Source organism: Strix aluco, chromosome 6, assembly GCF_031877795.1.
Source record: "Strix aluco isolate bStrAlu1 chromosome 6, bStrAlu1.hap1, whole genome shotgun sequence".
NCBI lineage: Eukaryota > Metazoa > Chordata > Aves > Strigiformes > Strigidae > Strix > Strix aluco.
Window position 1 is genome coordinate 12595254 of NC_133936.1, and position 20194 is coordinate 12615447.

The 20194-nt window shown below is 38.1% G+C and overlaps 1 protein-coding gene across 6 annotated transcripts in view; it reads left to right on the forward strand.

The window, feature by feature from the left end:
• MYLK (myosin light chain kinase) overlaps positions 1–20194 on the forward strand; it is a 218425-nt gene that overhangs the window by 70754 nt on the left and 127477 nt on the right. For all 6 annotated transcript variants that reach the window (XM_074828720.1, XM_074828716.1, XM_074828721.1 and 3 more), the window contains one exon: positions 18945–19152. In XM_074828720.1, coding sequence (XP_074684821.1) covers positions 18945–19152 — 208 coding nt within the window. The remainder of the gene's footprint in view (positions 1–18944; positions 19153–20194) is intronic.

A 20194-nucleotide genomic window follows, 5' to 3' on the forward strand; every position in this document is an offset into this window, starting at 1 on the left:
TAGCCTGTGTGCAGTGTGTGTGATGATCCTTTGAAGTGCTGGACTTAGTAGACCATCCCATGCAACTGATGATCTGTGCATGCACTGAGGCAACAGCCAAGATTTCTGGATGTTTGGCAGCAAAGTTTGGTCAGACCTTTTGCAGAGTTGCTCTGATCTGCCAGACGTTCAGAAATCCTAGACAATGCTGAATATCCTCAAATGCCACCCAGACACAATTTCTAAGGAGGAAAGAGGCCATGACTGGGGGAAGACTGGACATACAGTTGCCATTTCTCAGGGTTGATTTTATTTTTTTTTTTTTTTTTTTTTGGTATCACTAAACCTGTTTTCAGTAACCCACCCATCCCCAAACTGTGGAAGAAATGTGTTATTTGCCACTATCACATTTATTATTCTGTTTGTTTTCTATTTTCGTTCCTGCCTTAATTGCCTATCTATAACCAGTTGGGGACAGGAGTTCTCTGCTGCTTTGCGCAATTCCAGAAAGATTGGCTCCCTAGTCTTGATTGTTTTGGTACTAACTACAGTAATTAAAGTAACACCAAACCCAATTTTTAATAATAATAATAGACATTTTTTAGAACACTTCAACAAATACACATACAGAGCTAAGGAGAATCTCTTATTTTTTTTGTGTAGAATCTACATTTTAGCTGAAGCCAGACCATGCATTTGTGCTGCTCTTGGTCACCACTTTTTCTTCTTTACTTTTTCTTTAACATGTTTCCAATTATTTAGCATTTTGAGATGGAAGCAATTAAAATCACATGAGGAACCTGATGATAAAATTCTGTGTGATTTAATTCTATCTACCTGCTCCTAGTTTGAGTTGGGGGAACCAACAACCTGTTGACTCTGAAAAGTTTATTGTAGATATCTGTTTTGTGATCACCCCCTACTGTGGTGTATTGTCATAAAGCATGGCTTTGTGTCAGCTTAAGAAGGTAAGTGTGTTTGTTTAAGGATTTATCCATAAGGATATCCCTAGGGTTGATTTTTGAAGAAAATTTACTTCATTAGTAGGGATTTCTGGACTTACTATTTTTCTGTAGTAATTGAATAGGAATCAGAGAAAAATTTCTTAAATTATGTATTGACACATTTGCAGAGGAAAAGGAGATATAAAGTACTCATATTGTGGTGTAAATGAGGTTCAGTCTGATACAAAAGTAATGATGGAATAAATTCCATGACTAATCATGAAGTCCACCATTTAGGGATGATAAGATAAAAATGTCTGAAAAAGGAATAGAAGAAAATCTAGCAGTTTCCCAAGGGAAAAACAGCTAATCAGCATATCCTAAATAGCTGAACAAAGATATGTTCAGAGATTGAGTCTGTGTAAGTTAGGGTAGAAGTGGTCAGTATAATTCTTCTTATTTTTCTTGTCCCATGATGGTTAATCATGAATCTTTCAAATTTCAACAAAGTCTTATTAGATTCTTCAATTCTGCTTTTAATTTGAAAATATCATCATCTAGTCTCCCTTGCTCCTTTGGACCAGTGTGTAAGTCTTTGTCGTGGTCAATTCACTGGCAATAAAACTCATCATGTAGCATTGTGCTTTCTTATTTAAATAAATGTTCTTAGTAATATATGAAACATGGCTGCAACTTGTCATTATGATGTTTTAAATTTGCTATTTTGGGGAATTGTGCATTGACTCTTTTCACGCTCATTATAGGTTTAAAGGTTAAAGAAGACCTAGTAACTGGAACAGTGTGAGCAGTTAACGTTCTTTTCTTGTGCTGCAATAGCCTGTAGTGGTGTAAGAGGGATGAAATGGGGAAAAGGTTTTTTTGCTGCTTTTTTTTTTTCTTCCAAAAATATGCCCTTAGCTGGAAAAACTTTAAATTTCCTTTCTCTAGCTGACCCAAAAGGTCATCAGACATGCATTTGGCTAACTAGGAATGTATTTTCCTTCTCCCATCATAAGCAAGGCTTCAACTTTACTCCAGCACCTTGCCTTCATCTGGCTGATGAAACCACAAAGGTCAGGGAGGGGTTCAGTGCCATATATAACTATGAGAGCATGTGAAATAGCAAAGTATGCATTTAACTGTAAATCTGTAAATTCATCCCTGAGAGTTTTACCTAAATTACACCAAATGACACAAAATCACACTTTTGGTATAATTCTGCTTTTCCCCTGTAGGAAAAGAAGGTAGTCATTAATAGACAGCAAGCATGATGCATTCAGAATCTTTGCAGAAGGCCACATGTGGAGAAGGTTTATAATCAAAACATATCATTACTTACTGCGGTTTTGCTCAGTCCACACTCACTCTAGCACCTAGAATCCAAAGCTAAAAATTTCTGCTTTTGACATGTTACTTGGCTCTGTTCACTCATGGATACAGTATGAAGTTTGGAAACCTACTGGGCAAAACCAGACAACATACTTTTTTTTTTTACATGTAACATCTGGACTGCCTAGCATCTAAAGTGCATGCTGAACAGAAAATAACATTGCTGTGAATCGTGTACAATTTGACCCATTCACGAAGGAGAGAAACCACTGTGTCTGACAGGGAGCAGCAAGGGCTGGCTGCTCCCCAAAGGAAAGTGAGCCAGGAGCCAAGGGTGAGCCATGCACGGGCTGTGCCATCACCAATGGGCTGCAGTCCCACAGGCTCCAAACACAGCAGGCAGTGCCATGTGCTCTAACAGGGTCTACTGATGGTCCCAGACATGACAAGCAATGAACCAGGTTCAGGATTCAACCAGAGGGTACAGTCAGGAGCATAAGTAAGCTCTTTGTGCTAATAGGAGCCAGAAAATCAAGGCATTCCACTGACTGGTCATCCCTGAGATGACTAGTCCAGTATAAGGGCCTTGAATTGCCTGCCTAAATATGTTGAATTTATTCTTGTAAGAAACTTGACAGCCAGATTATTTGTTGGGAGTTAAATCCTGTTTGTTGACTTACAAGTTAGTAACCTAACTTGTGGGCTAGTCTTCCCACATTAAGGATATGTTGCAGTGATATTCTAGAGAAGGTTTAAGCTCTTATGTCTTTCTTCTTCAGAGGAGCTTTAGGGATATACACCGTGAGAGAGAGAAAACCTGGAAATGTTCCATTCTCAAAAAATAAAAAAAATCTTTTTCTAGGCTTTCTGATGATGAAGATAGCTTTATTCTCTGTAAATCAGTGCATTGCTGTAAACCTGCAGCCAGACAGAACAAAGCAATCCTTGTCTTCTGAAAATACTGTGGCTAAAACTGCTACAAATTCCAAGTCAGCTTTGCATGCCTTTATTGCTTATATAGAGACCTTTGTAATTCATGTGCAGAATGAGGTGAAATGGAAAAATAATTTACTTTATCTATCTTTCTGAATTTTCCTTGCTTTTCTGCACCTTTTCAAAATACTATAGTAAATGTTACTCTATGGAATACACTTTTTATTAGAAATACAACAGCTGAACTTACTAAAATACTAATTAAAAGTTATTCTGTATGCCAATATGTAATGTATACAAGAACTATTCATTTAAAGATGACAACAATCTGCACATGTAGCCCAAAGAAAATGGAGAAGCAAAGACTGACAAATTAAATAATTCTGTTCATGGTTACTTGGCTTTTGGCAACAGAATATTTAACTTTATTTCATCCAGCTCCGTGCTCTTGACTCATGTTGAACCAGAATGGTAATTTTCCTCTAGCTGCACAGTAGAATCAAATTGTAACTGTGTGGCTTGAGAGGTTGCCATTCTTTCCATGTGCCCCATAATACACAAGCAAGCCTATAGTTATAGTTATGACACATGTATTATTTAAATTGTTTTTGCAAAGCTTAGAATATTAGTGTAATGCGCACTATTTTGTAAAAGCACCCACACACATGGTAGTATCTGGTATCTCATATCTGAAATCTAACTCATTTATATCACATTCCCATACTCATTAGGAAAACAATTAATAAAGAATTTTTCTGTTCTGTGAACACTCTGGAACAAGAGTTCAATATACTTAAGCCTGATTCTTTTGTCTGTATAAATTGTGGTGTTTCTTTGTAAAAGAGTAACTCAGCAGTTTGTCTCTACAGGGGGACAAATATAAATATTTCAAAACAAAGTTATGTTAAAACCCAGGGCACTGGAAGAAAAATTATGATAAAATCTTGGAATGACAGATTAAAGAACGATGGTAAATGGTATTGATTTTTGCTTATTTCATGGTACCACTTTAACAGCCTAATTCAACTGGAGTCCTAGTATATGACTGCTGATAATATTTAACACATAGCCAGGCCAGACTAGAGTTGGGCCCTTCTCTGGTGACCTTCTTAGCTAAAACCACAGTAGAAATAGTCATTGTGACCCCCCTTAACATTCATGTGGAGTGAGGCACACTGAGATGTATTGGTTTGGGCAAGATCACACAGAAATACATGCCTGGATTCAGAACTGAACAGCTGTCTTCCAGAAGTTCAATTCCCATCCAGTACCTTAGCCATGAATCTATCCCTATTGGAGAGAAATGTCTTCTGATTTTGGAAGAGAAAGTTAAAATTTGCAATAGGTGCAAATATCACCAATTAATAGGTTCAAATATCACCAAAACAGCAGGTGACTGCTGTTGGATTAAGAGCATCACAATGCCAGAATTAGGTCCTCAGTGCCTTGACACAAAAGCTAGTTTGTGTGCCTGTTGGGATATGCTAGTGGACAGAACTGTAGACAAAGATTTGTCTGCTCAGGAGACTCTTACACGCTCATAGGTTTAATGGAAAACATTATGTTGGATTTGTTCAGATCTCTCAATAGGAATGCCAGCAACTGCAGTTAAGTGGAGCTCTATTGAAAGCATATGCAGAGTAAGCACTTTTTCCACAACCTAAACAAATGTAGCTACTTTTGAGTGCACATGTATGTTGCTCTTACCAAGATCACAGCAATTTTAGTTTTGAGAGAAAGCATTAGAAAGAAGAGGCGAGCCCACAAAATTTCTCTTGAACTCAGCATGTCTATAAATATTTATTCTGAACTGTTGAACTAGAAATTTATGGCCACATCAATTTATACTTAGTATTTCAGTTAGTGCTTTGAGTGTTTTTTTTCTTTTAAACAGTTCTTGCTCAGCCCTTAATTTTTATTTTAAACACAGCATTTTGTATATTGCACTATATGAGTTATCTCTGCTAAGCTGTTATTAAAAACTATATGTGTGAAGCCTAGAAAGGTTATAGGTTTTGCAGATTATTACAGAATAAAATGTCACTGACAGTTGCTAATGAGCAGTTGATGTTGGCAATAGGCTTGTGTATGGAAGTCTTAATTATTAATGCATAGTAGTAAGTTGCACATAGCGGAATAAATAATGCAATGAGAAATGCTAGATGTTTAGGCTGTCTAGTATATTCATATCTTCACAATCCAACACTGCATTTTATACCTCTTTGTAATCACATCAGTTCTACTTTTTAATGAAATTTAAAACAAATGTCATTTCATGCCCAGTGTGCTTGCCAGCCCTACCAAGTAGCATTAACAGTGGAGCAGTACACATAACTGAGGAGAATTTTTATAACCTATCCAGAGCATTTCAGAGCTTTGCCAGAAGCATTCGTCACTATCAGCAGACAGTCTTTAAATGAACATATAACTGTGCGGTCAACTCAGCAACAAAATCCCGTTTTAGCATTTTCTGTGGCCACTGCCAGACTCCTAAATTGAAGGAAATAAATCTTGTCTGGCTGGAAATAGATAAAGTACGGGCATGTTCATTCAGAGCAAAGAGTTTTTGTTACCACCTTACATTCCAGATGTGGATTGTTGCCCTTAATTATGAATTTCATAGCTCCAAATATATTTTCCAGTAGCTGTGTGTTTTGGGCACAGAAGGAAAGCACATATTTTCTTTTTTTATTAATCTTCTACAGTAGATCATGCATACTGTGTGTGCTTATGTAAGTGTATAGAGATTCCTTATCTGTTGATAACACGTATTGATACTGAATTCCTAAGAACAGCATCCCCAAGCTAGGAAAGTATGAAGCTGAAGGTTAGTGGCATAGCTCCTACAAGAAGATAGGGCCACTAGTATTTGGTGATGTGTAAAATAAATTCACATCCTACTAAGACAGAAACTTCCCATCAGTGAGTAAAAAAAAAAAAAAAAAAAAAAAAAATCTTTCAGTCTTCCAGAAATAATATGCAATGGAAAAATTAGTTTTTTGCAAGTGTTATTACAGTGAATGATGATCATTCTTTTGAGAAAGGAAAGAAACAGAGTGGATTGTCATCTTTAAAAAGTGATTGCCAATTCAAACCCCAAATATTATTGTTATGAAGGGATCATTGCTCTGAAAATAATTGATGCTGTTTAGTTTTGCTTTTTTTGTCTGGTATCAGCAGTATTTTTTGACTTGATGATGTCCCAGTCTCAAGCTGTGGCTCAGAGTGTCTGGATTCTATGATCAGTTCTGTAAAATAAAACAGCTAAATGTTTACAGTTTTCCTTCTGAGTGGGGACATAAACACATTTTGCTAATGACAGAGTTAAATGTTGGTGTTAATTTCACCCTGTACTTGACAGGGGGCTTCCTAGTGCTTCTGCTTGGTCTAAACAATCTTTATCCAACTTTCTGAATTGTTACTGGATGAACGATTCACAACTGAAAGTAAAAATCTTTGTCAAGTGTTAAAAGCTAAACTTTTGGTGGTAGGAAGAGGGGAGATAGTTTCCCAACAATTTGTTTTTATGGTGTTAAACTGTTTTATGTTTCAGCCTTTATTCTAGTTCTGCCAAATAAAATTTATGAACAAAAGTAGCGGCAAACACAGTAAATCAGGCTGTCCTGTTGAAGTGGAAGTGAACGAACTCTTCCTGTTCTGACACCTGTCACAACACAGTGAAACTCTGGTTTGATTTTTCAAAATCTTGTTTTCTGTAGCAGATTGCTGCTCTGAAATGAACATTGATCCTATCAGGAAATTTCTGGTGCGCTCCTAAATTCATTGTGACTGACTTGAAGCAGCTGCTTCATTTAGTAATATTTGATAGACATCTTGATTCAGAATCACTGAAGATGGGGAGCCAGAGAAGGCTAGGGAAAGAGACCACATTTTAGGGGCTTACTGGGCTATGTGGGACAATTAGCAAGAGCCTTATATCCATTCAGCAGCCACAGTTGTTTCCTTTTGAACTCATTTACATTCTTACTGCATAATCCTAAATGACCCATAACCACACACAAGATCAGATATTTCTTTGCATTTTTTTGCATTTTAAGCTATTTGAACTATTCAGCACCTCATAAAATTTAACACTTTTTAAAAGGCCTTAACATCCGTTGGTCTATGGGAAGAAAGCTTCCTCTTTGCAATTTGCCTTTTTTTTTTTTATTCGTTAAGGAGATACTCAGAAGCAGACAAAATTCTCATTAAAATTGATGAGAGTTTCACTCAAGAGAGGGCTGCAAAGTTTATCTTCCCTTTTTTGTTGAGAGCTCTTGTGCTTGCCTTCGCCTTTGAAATCTTTTTGGCCCATTCTACAGACACTTCTATTCTGCAGAGCTGTATGGCAGTTTTGAAGTCACTGAGCACTGACAGAGTTGCATTTTATTATGTTCCTCACATTCTCCTACGGTGGTGAGTTAACATTCTCTTATTTGTAACATTATTTCACTGTTTCTGTTTTGCTGCCAAGGCCCTGGACCTATTCTGTCTGGAACCTCTTTGCTATTACTTGATAGTGTGCACTTTGATACCTGTATACAAACACATTAATAAGAAGTTGATGGCTTCAGTCATTATTCAGGGTAAGAAGAGCAACTGCCCTCCTGTGCTGCAATTTCAGTTCAGTCTTTGCATTGATTGCTGCAACAGCAAATCTTTTGGCAAGGAGGAAATATGGTCAGATTATTTGATCTAACATCATTAAATATGGAAAGCTAATTTCCTTTTAGTGAGAGTTTGGCAAAGTCTCTGAGTGTCTCCATGTCTCACATCCTCAGCTATGAAGTCAGAGTGATACCTTCCCACATGCCAGCTACCTATTTTGGAACTGAAATTGTCTTCAGTTTGTGCGTAACTCGGTATCCTTCACACTCCTCCTTTGATAAAGTGTCAGAGTGTCACCACTTTGCTGAGACCTTGTCATCTTTGTGTGCCAATGTAACTCATAAATATGTGCAACAACTACAAGGGAGTAGGAGGGAGCCAGGACAGCATCTGGGTGGCAATGGGGGAAATAGCCTGATCTTTCTCCTAGACTTTAGCCGAAGTTTATGGCATCTGACTGCTTTTGAATTGCCAACCTAGACTAACTACTTTAAAAAGAGGAAAAATTGAACAATGACTAAATATAAATACAGATCTAAAGATGGACAGGCATTCAATCTATTTATAATCCCATTTTAAGTTCAGAAAACTTGTATTTACGGAAAAAAAAAGGTCCAGGTGAGCTAGATGGGTGGTTTGCATAAAACTCTCCTCATGCTTTTAATGGCTACAGCTCAGCTGGCTACAATGTGTGGAAAGTAAAAAGGCAGATGTTACTGCTGGTAGAATGATTTATTAAAGCTCCATCAAAAACCCACTGCCAATCTGAGACTGCAACACCTGTGTGAAAATGCCCCCATTAGTGTAACAGAGGTTTACAACCTCTGATTCACTTGCTGATTGACACTATAGCTACACAGAAATGTGTTTCTCTATACAGTGTGTTCCCCTCATCCCCTCATGTCCACTATACTGTAAAGGGTAGAGTCCACCTTGATAATGTTCTGTATTTCATCTAAATGATGTTTCAGGCTATTTGGGGGCTGTCTGAAAACTCCTATAACAATGTTACTTTAAATGAAATAAATTTAAACTTATTCTTTAAATGAAATAAAATCCAGTTCAGGAAAAACACCTATGCATGTGATTAATTCCAAAAGACATAAGTAGGGATTAAGCATTTTCTTAAGAGCTGCATTAATTGGGGCTGGTGTTCAAACTTAGACATTAAACTCAAAGCAGCTGTCGCCCAGTGCTGCTCTGAAATTCCACTTCAGTCCTTCAGAAATAATCTAGGACAAATGGACTTGTAGATGTTATGGTACCTGGGAAAGCAATGCTTTATTCGAACAATATACTCTGGTGACTGAGCACAAAGCCAATACTCCACACACCTCAGAACTCTCCACGCTGAATTTTACAAAAAAATATGATGAAATGTAGAAGATTGAAGAAGAAATGATCTGCAGCTGCTGTCTGCTTTTCAGTTAGCAGACCATGTCTTCCATCGGTCATAAATTCTTCCTTGCTGGGAGTACCATAAATGCCAATTCCTCTAAAGATCTATGGTAGTATGTGTAGCGTTCAGCACCTTTGCAATCTGCAAAAAGGAGTTGAATAGTGAGATAACAAAATTTGCAGGTAATGCAGAGCTACTTTAAAAAGTCAAAACTAAAATTGGTGGGGTGCCATCTGCAAAAGGATCTCATTCTGTTTAGCGCCTGGACTATAAAACATCAAATGCCATTTTGCATTGATGAGTACAAAGTAGAAAAATAAAATATACTTAGTTCAATTTTTATTAGCTATTACAGTTCTAAAGAGAGACCTTGCCCTGAACAGCCCTCTAGCCCTCTGACTAATCAGCTCAAGGTAGGAAAAATAGCAAAGAGTGTTAAAAAAAATTTGGAAGGAAAAAGACATCCAACAGTCTGCTGCATCAATCTAGAAATCTGTGGGTTCTCCCATTTTGGATGCTGCATACAGTTCTGCTCTGTCCTTATCTCAGTCTAGAAAAGAGACAGAAAATTTGACAGGGATTTTCACAAGTATTTCATGGCTTCTAGTATAAGCACAGATTGAAAACCAAGGGCTCTTCAGCTTGAACAGTACAAGCAGACAAGGATATGAAACAGGTTTATACAGTCATGAATGACATGGGATTGAATAAAGAATGTTTATTTGCTATTTTCCAAAATATAAAACATAGGAAACCACAGTAAAATGTCAAACAGCAAGGTTAAAACAGACAATGCCTTGCATGCAGTCTGGGAGGCTCACCTGAGCCTGCCCTAATGATGTACTAAGGTGTTGCACTTGCTCAGACTTGTATGCTCCAGAACAACTTCTGGCTGTTCTCTAAATTCCCACTGTATGCATGAAGTAAATCTAGTTTTGTAACCATCTCATAACTTGACATTTTCAGATGGAAAATCCAAACCAGCTTTCTTTGTATGATTTCTGTAAAGCTGGACAGAAATGTAGGATCCAAAGTGTTCTCCTTACAAAGAAGCTTGCTGTTTTTCATGTAATTCTCCACTGTTTTGGACACCTTTATTTTCTTGTAACACCTTTTGCACGTGACCACCATAATGGCTGTGTTTGTGTATGCATTTTCTATGTGCATGTTTCTTGATGCATTTTAAGATGGATGTTTTGTTCTTGGGTACCTGAATTCCTACTTAAACAATTAGGAGGTGTGAAGTGTGCTAGTAGTTTGCTAGACCCAGTTATGTATATTTCTTCCAGACTATCTAAGTGGCGGGCATGTAATGCCAGCATTGGTTTCTGATCGGAACAGAAAGTATGCTTCCAGCCAAATGGAGCATTGCAGAGTTAATGAAGCAAAATCTAATGAGTCTTCATCAGAATCAAAGAATTTTGTATAAGATAAACTTTTGTCTTTTTGGTACAGAATACTAGATTGTCAATACAGGTGTCAGGGAGGCAGTAAGCACGGAAGCATGGCAGAAAGTTATTCCATGTGATCAAATCATTCCACACTTTCCAGGATGAATGGACTTTTTGCCAAGCTCCTGCAGAAATCCTTGCACATTGCTAGACAGCAAAGTGGAACTCAATGAAAGGGTGTCTCGTGTGAAAATTTGGAGAATTAACTCTACTTTCCCCTAGCTTCTGTCTCATCTGAATTCTGTAATTGTATCCTATGGTCTAGATCCAGGATCCATAATCTGAACTCAATCCATGTAGTTTTATGATATTGTGCGAGTTTTAGTGGACTTTTAAAAATAAAGTATACTGGTTTTCATTCATATCCCCATAGCTGGGTATAGCAGTCAAAATGATCCAGACGTGCTCAGCACTCACTATCATATTTTAAGTCAGTGAAAACTCCACATTATTCAGCATCTTCCGAAATTGGGCCACAGGTTTTTCCACAGGACTAGAAAGAGATAAACTTCATATGGCACACTGTTACATTGAAATAATAATTTTAGAGGAACAGCTTTCAATAAATAGGAAGAAAGTGCGAAGTCTCTTTTTACCTTCTGGGTCTCCTTACCCTTGCATTGAATGCATCTCCAGGTAATTCTTCTGTATCTCTCTTCAGGGCAAATGGGACAATGGCAAATTTTGCAGCCTTCTATGCAAATGCTGTGGCATACGATCTTTCTACTCAAGACTAAAAGAATGTAAGATTTCCTTCACTCACGATGTTAACAATAGCAATATCAAGGAGTGCAATTCAGCAAAGATTTTCTTCTAATTGCCACAAATGAGAGTCAAGCAAAATGTGTATGGTTTGAAACATTTGTAGATGAAATCTTGTAGAAGGAGTTCAACAGAATTATGCATGGTCTGAGATTGCCTAAGAACAGAATGCAGTGATTGCCAGGGATGGGTGCCTGAAGAATGAGTTGTAGTATTTGGTGGTGCTTTGCAGATGTTTGATTCTACTTTCTACCTTTGATTCTTTTTTTAATTGTTGATGGTTTTGGTTGTGTTGGGGGGGGGGGGGGGTTGTTTCAAGACAACAGTCTGTTTGAAGGTTTGTGTTGTCATTTTTCTCTCCCTGCTCCACACCATTTGGGAGAAGAAACAGATAATTGCATACACCAGTTGTGAAGACTTAGATCTTCAGAGTTGTGCTGCAGTTAAGGTTACGCCCAGCGAACTAATTTATGAGGACTGTGTGCATGTGGAATAAGAAACCTAAACACCAGATGTAGTGTCCAGAGTTCAGGACTTAAATGAAAACATACCCAAGGTTTACAGAAAGACCATTATTGTTTCTTGTACATAGAATAGGTAATGCTTTGAAGTGAGCTGTGTTTAGTCCTAGTATGTATTCCGTTTTTTGCTTTAAATGAGGCAACTGTAGATTCTAGACTGTTCTATAGAAGAGGTAGGTTATTTGATTTGTTTGCAAGGTCATAGCCAAGTCTCCAAATATTTAACATTTTCATGTTTAACCTTGCAGGCAAGTTCTCTGTTTTAGAAGCAAGCTTTTGAAATGGATAAACTATTCTTGAGATATGGTTTGTGTGTGTTTAAAGTCTCAGAACAAGCTTGACAATGTATCATGTCCACTTTCCTTTATCAAGAACATCTGCTGTTCATTTGTTAAAGCAAACTGCAGCTTGAGCCTAACAGGAGCTTTGTTACAAGACTTACGAAAGAGCTGCACTGGCCAGAACCATGTTTCCCACCTGCACTAACCAAAAAATCTAAATTAAAATAAAAATATACCACCTGCTAGGTGGGGTTGTGTTCACGATGGTCAAGTTGTAGTCTCCACAGTTTTGTAGTACTTTTTTCCTAAGACTGACATTAACAGTTCACATCAGTATGAATTATTACAACAAGAATTGGCTTTTTTTTCTTGTTAGAGAGCACAGCTCTGTCCACGTGGACCAAATATGTGTTATGGTGTATCCAGTTCTTAGCATCCTCTGCTAAGCTTGCTCAAGTACACCATTCCCCTCACACGTCTTTTTATCAAGGTCCAGATCCAAAATCTCTTGGCACTTGATTCAAGGAAGATAGAGGACATTGGCTAGAATCTGATGACTTTGGGAAACACCGCTTTCTTTGTATGACCTAGGATAAGCCACATCCACAGAACAGCTGTTACTGTCTGGATTGAATCTCTTGGGGCTGAATGAGAGCCTTCAACTGTATGACCTTCAGATGAGCCCATCTAATCTGTAACTTGCAATAAAGTGACTAATATTCCATTTTTACTGATACCTAGACATTGGAAGAAGAGGTACACTATACAGTCTCTACCACATTTCAAGTGTAAGTGCTGTACATTCTTTTTTTCTATATCTTCACTTCTTTGAGTAGAATTATGCTTACAAAATTTGTCATGCTACTTAACTGCATTTCTTCTGCTGCTTTCTTGATACAATCTGATGGATCAGTACTCTAAGTTTTGCAAAAGGTGCAAGCAGTTTATGCCCTGCTCATAATGAGTATTTGCTAGGCCAAGGTCCTTCTTTTTTTCTGTCAGGCTTTTGTTTGCAGGCAGCAGAATAAAGGTCAAAGTTTGTCAGATATTCTGAATTCCACATCTCCCTTGATGTCTCCTCCTGGTGTGACTTCTAATGATCTGCCCAGAGCATACACTTGGGAGCTCAATGGTTAACATCTGGCATCTATAAGTGAGGCCATCCTCTTTTTATCCCTTCACAACTTCTGATCTCTGTGGCCTTTTCTGAGATGTAGTTCCCAGAAATGACTGGTTTCTGGTTGAAGGTGGGCATGGAATAGAGGATAGGCTCCAAATACTTCTCAAAAAGTTACCTCACTTTCTGGCATTCCTTAATGTTAAGATAGGCAGGCAGCCAAATAAGCAAAACACCTGCTGTTCTTCTAAAGGAGGTCACTGCCGTCAGACATCATCTACCAACCCACTGGCCAATTTCTCTTAAAAGTCTATGCTTGTCCTATCCATTGTGGATGTGAGAAGCAGTTTATTCTCTTCTGCTTTTCAGGTACCTTTATGCATTAGAAAACAGTTTTCATTACAGCCATTCTTCTTGTAAGACTTGTTACCCAGGTCATGCAAACTTTGTTTTCACGTTGTTTTAATGCTTCCAGACACTACAGTCCAACTACAAATGTGTTAGCTACTAACTACTAACCATCAGCTTTTTTAATAACTTATTTCTCTGTGTTACAATGAATAAGATACAGGCTAAGAGCATCACTTTTAATGGCCTCAAGGGCTGCATATCTCTAAAAGTCTCAAGACAAGTGGAAAAGTCAATTTTTGCTTAATCCTTTATCAGTGCACATGTTAATTAAAACAACAAAAGCTTCCATATATTTTCTCTAAGAAGTATATTCTGTATTTTTCCATCTCAAACATAAGTGGGCAGTTATAACACCAAGTTCTTTTCACTGAGAACCAGGTGTCAAAAAGCAGTGTCACTTAGCTGCAGGAGCAGCAAACCTGCTTATTTTAAAAGACAGGTTCAAAAAGCAACAAGGTATGCAAACTGGGTTGAAAGCTACGTTTTAAATAGCATGTGAAGTATAAAAAGTTGAATAGAGAATATTTCCGTCTTTCAAAGGTAAATTAAAAATCAATTTCCTGTAGATGGATTGAACCAAATACAACTGATGCTTTTATTTAGTGATTGAGTATTTTACATACATAGGTCTTAATTCTGGATTTTGTGGAATTAAAGGCAAAAGTAGTCTACAGAAATAGCAGCACAACTGAACGCTATGTGCTGACAGAATATGGATGTTTTAAAATTCTGACTTCATGGGAGAATGATTGTCCCTTGAGAGGAATTTTAGTCATTAGTGGAATTCATATTGCAGCATATGAAATCATGTCTATGAAGGGAGTTATTTTGAATAGCAACTTCATAACAGTTGTATCATTGCCAGTCTTAGTACAACTTTTGATGTGCCTGTCTATATATGATGTAATTTGGGGGGATTTTGCAAACCAAGACATCCTTTTGATAGCTGTTTTCTTCCTGATCTCATTGCTTGTGTGTTGATGTGACCCTGAGCAGCAACATGGGACATTTATCTAGCCCTTAATGTCAAGCACTGAACACCTCAGCCATATAATGAACGTAATGCTAGAATATATCATGTAATGTTTGACATCATTTCCAACAGTCCTAAGGTGTTACTGTCAAAGTGAGTAATAGTACACACCCCATCAGGGTTTCACAGTTACTTATACTTCAGTTTATTGTCACTTATGGCTGACTCTTTCTGGGTGCTGTGGGTTTGTGTTCATTGTTAACCTCACTGGAGCCAGCAACAGTTATTACAAGGCAGGATATGACTTTGAAGTTAAAAGCATGAGCCAAAAGGGTGCATCTCATTGCCCTAAACTACTACTGCAACTGTGATGGATTTAAGTAGGCAAACCTATGCTTTTTTGGAATTGGTATATAAACAGCTCTTTTATGGAGTATAGGTATAGGCCAAGTTTTAGAAGATCTTTTCTGTGCTTTCAAACAAGAAAAAGGGTCACTGAATATATTTGGCATTAGTGGTCACTGAATGCCTTTAGATTTGTGACAATGGGGACTAGTTTGTAGCAGCACATTTTAAAACAATACTATCCTTTAGTGTACAGCTTCAATAGCTCTGATGTATTTTTTCTCCTTTTCTCTTTTCTTTGGGAACCTAGCACCATCCCTTTTCAATATCATTCCCCCAGACCTAGATACAGAACTGAATCTTAACTCTGGAAATTTCACAGGCAACAGGTTCTCTCCCAGCTCTTTCCACTTGCTGTGTTGATGCATGGAGCAGAAGGCCTGTTTTACTTTGGCAATCTTTTCCAGGAAGACTCGAAGCAGTTGATAGGCAAAAACTCAAAACTCATGTTTGTGCTAACACAACGGTTATTTGCTGCTTGCTGTCAGTTTCCCACTTGTTAGTGTTGTAGAGCAGGTAAAGAAAAGCTGTAGCCTCACTGGGACTGGCAATACTCACACAGGCCAAGCTGTAAATAAAGGTTATAGCCTTCTGCTGCTGGGCATTAAGTAAGCAGATAAATTTCTCTTTGCTGTGGATTTATTTAAGGCAGATGTTTTTAGTGAGCTCTGGAACAGTTAGGGAGGAATATAAAACCTGCTGCAGTTCTGGAATTGATCCATTAGGATCAAAACCTAGTAACCAGTGATTCGTTTAAGGGTCCCTGACACTTTTATGGCAAGACTATGTATTTCAGAAAGGTCTGGCTCAGTTTGAAACACATTCCGAACCCAAACCTGAAATAAATCCTTGCAACAGAGCAATTCTGTAAACTTCTGCTATCCCATCATTTCATTTTTGACAAAAAATGAAAGAAAAAAAATAGAGAGTTTGGGAAGGGAATGACTCAACCTTTTGAAAGGAAACGGCATGCTGATTGCCTGTGTTTGTAATTTTCTGTGTGGCATTTCCTCAGTGTAGAGGTGTGGATGAACAAAATAATACAGACGTAGCAAGCATAAAATAAACACACGTGGAAGAAATGACAAAATACTTAATGTAGGCTCAGCCATATGATACTGGAAGGGCACATATAATGGTCTACCAGAGCTTGAGTGGTCAGGTAAAAATGGCCTTGTGTGGTCCAAGAGGGACTTAAGAATACGATAAAACAAAAATAAAAATGGAAGGAAGGTGTTTCCCATTGCTTCAACCCCAATTGTTCCCTGGAATAAGTGATGGAAGGTTTATGCTTGGGAGCTTTGAAGCTCAGTTGAACAATACATAGAAGAAAACACCAGAAGGAGTGATTGTGAACTGGAAAAAGTAGTAAATGTATTAGGTGACGTGTAATTGATGGCTTGTACTCACAGGCCAGAATCTCAGCAGCTGTAAACAGATGTGGCTAGACTAATGTCAGTAAAGAGGTTGTGATGTAATGCATTGAAAAGGTGGTTCTTTCTTCACACCAACTGAAGTGCTACTCTGTCATTTTACTGTATTGTGTTACCTGAAATAGCAGTTGCAAAGCCATTTTTGCCTCAAATATTTCAAATTCAAGGAAATCTTAATATCCAATGAAGCAAAAATGAGAGGTAGAAACTCTATTCTAATACACTGTCTGGCTTTGGGTAAATCACTTAATCTTTGTTGGTTTCTTAATCTAAAATGAAAGATAGGTAGGAGGGCATTGACAAGTTAATAGTAAGAAACAGTTCTTTGGTACAAGTCACTTTCTGTACCAGTGAGCACACTATCAGCTAACAAGAGTTACACCACTGTAAAAAATGTCATATTTATGCTTCAAAACTCTCTTTTTCTGAAAATGAAATGTGCTGAGAAAGATATTCCTGAGAGCCTGCCCTCTGAGTAAGCACTAAACCAATATGCTGAAGTAGTGTTAGGGGGCACGGTTGAGTGGAGCTGCTGTTTTTCAGAAAGCACAGGAAAGAAAAGGCATGGCCACAAAGAGCTTTAGAAAGATGCTGTGGTATTTTTAAACAGCAATTGACTCCCCATTGTGCAGGATCCCACAATGTATTCTTCATAGGACATGACTCTTACTTAGGTAAAGATAGACTCAGAACTTGAGAAGTTTGTACCAGAAGTGGAAAGTTTCTCCAGCTTATTCAGCATATTCATGCTCTTGGCAAACATTAATGTCCTCTCTCTATATATTCACTAAATAGTGCCAGGAAGAAGAGGTCACCACATGACTGGCAAAATTAATTTGTCTGGACTGATACCCAAGGAATTCAAAGAAAGAGAAAAAATTCTGACATCTGTAGGTTAAGTTCCAACAGATGAGAAACCCAGCTGGAGTGAGGTGGGGCTGGATTAAAAATGAAAGGTTTTGAAAGGAGAGAACCTAGGAATGGGTAAGGTTGCTTGGCTGAAGACTGTAATTTGGAAAGTGAGTGCTGTGCAGTCAGAAGAAAGCAGAACTGAAATGTGGATTGGAAACTGAGAGGAGAATGTTGGGAGGAATTTGTGCAAGCCACAACCAAACCTTCTTCAAATCAAGACAGATCATCAATATTTTGCCCACCTGGAGGTTGAAAGGACTTCCTGTTCAGTTGCCAAGATTTGATAACATAGTTCAAAATGTGATGTTGCTCCTTTCCCAGTGAGCAAACAACTGTTACTCATCCCAGCTCATCTTGATCTACTCAGTTACTTCATGACATGTAGGCAAAGGATCAAAGAATCGGAAGATGGAGAGCTAACGTATCAGAGTGGGGGAACAGGAAAGAAAGGGGTGATACTGTAATCAGGAGTTGTCATGATGACTGGGGAAGTGTGCTAACAGTTAAAACATACTAAAGTGACCTTCAAAGAGGGTGGCATCTCTCATAAAGCAGAGGAGGAAACTTTGCCTGAGGAGTTCATTCTTTGGTGGAAACTGGTGTATGTCTGCTTTTCCCATTTTTTTAATGAAAGAAAGACACAGATGCTCATCAGGTTTCAACAGCTCAATTGAAATCAATAACTCCATTCTCAGTTATACCAACTGACAATCTGCCTGCAAATCTGAAGGTATCATTAATGCCATAACAGGCAAGGATATATTAATATAGTTGCTATTTAATGAGCACAGGACTGGTTCATTCTGTTGAAAACACTTCTTTGGGCTACCAGTAGACCACAAAGCTCTTTAAGTTGAACAGTGTGTTTGTGTGAATATGTCTAGGTCTTTATAGCCCCCCTACCACCATTACATGAGAATGACCCTTAATGACATTTCTCAAATTGCAACTCCTTATCTTCCACTTTAAAGATCAAGACAAAATATGGTATGTCTGCATTTCTTGCCTGTATATTGTCAGGAGCTACTATATCTCAGCGCATTTGAAAAGTAGATGACTCCATACAGATTTACAATGTAAGCCTAATCCTTGGCAACCATGCTAGAAATTTTTGGTCTAGACACCTTGCAATCTTGCACACTTAGAGGTATAGTTGCACCACTGCCCTTGAGTCTCTGAACAATGGGGACCCAGGTGTCAGAATTTTTCATTGGTACTGCCACTATGCTACTGCAGGTAAACCATTCTAGTGGGAAACTTTTCTGTGTAGGTATCTATCTGCCTAGTCTTATGATTTTAACAGTTTGACTTATCCAAGAGATTTTTCATTTCATTTTGTTCTGCCATTTGGCTTGCAAAGAGTATGTGTTTAACAGCTCCTGTGTCAAGAACTTTCCACTGCATTGCTAAATGTCCAACATTTCTTCCTAATACCATCATCTGTTATGTTTGCCTTCTTTCTTCACTCTCTCTCACATCTTTCCAGGTCAGAGGCTACCCCGAACCTCAGATCACATGGTACAGAAATGGGCATCCTGTCCCAGAGGGAGACCATTATGTCATGGACCGGAGCATTCGGGGGATATTCAGCTTGATAATCAAAGGTGTACAGGAAGGTGATGGTGGTAAATACACCTGCGAGGCTGCAAATGATGGTGGGGTTCGTCAAGTGACCGTGGAACTGACAGTGGAAGGTAGGAGCATACTTATGCTGTTGTTGCGATGATTATCTAGTTTAATTAAATGAAAAAGCTGTGTTAAACTGTCTGGTTAAAATCACAACTGTACACACATGCTTTCACTGGTGCAAGGGTAAGAGTCATTAATTGCATTTCACAGTTTAAGACATTTTGCAGGGAACTATGTGTCAATAGCTAGATGAAGTGTGCATTCCGTTTCAGATGTCTATGATGATGCCCAGGTAACAAAAGACCTAGATTTAATGACTTTGCTATAAACTTTGTAATTTTCATGGAAGCCACCACTCAGGACAGAAACAAAGGTCTGGAAAGTTAGCATTTTCTCTCAGGCAGTAAAAACTGTGGTGATCTTGGTTGCTTCACAGCCTATCAGATAGGCACACGGAGGCAATGTGTTCCTGGAATTCTCCATGCATGCTTCCATTTGCTAAACTGAACGCCTGGTTGTAATTGCATGCTTAATGTCACACGGGAAACAGCCAAGATCAAACCCAGGAATTTTTAAGAGAACATCTGCATATTAGATAGTTGCAAACTGCCAAATTTAAAACTTAAATAGTGACACAAAGCCAAGGAAGGATGGAAATCAATTGTACTGCTTCTCTCTTTTCAATTTGGTCATGTCAGAGATCTGTTGAATATCAAAGCTCCTCAGATCACAACTTCATGTTCAATTCTTGAAGCAAAGCAAAAATCCACAGCAGTCCTGAAACAATCAGCATTTGGGTTTATTCAGTCAAAATCTCTAACAGATATCCTCTGAGTACATACTGAAATATGCATGGATCTGGCATGATTGTTATTGCCTTCTGTTGTAAAAATTACACAAAACCTTTTTTTTCCCCCTGGTTTTAAGTTGTGACAACTTTTATGAGTGACAACTTGCATGGAGGTGAAGGATTTTTTTAAAGCTGTCTTTATATCAGTTTTTCTGATCTGGGTTTTGATGCAGTTTAAAAGCAATTTCATGGTAGTACCCCATGACTGAATTTCTCAGAGCTTAAGAATTACATGGTCTTTATTCTAAAAATTCCTC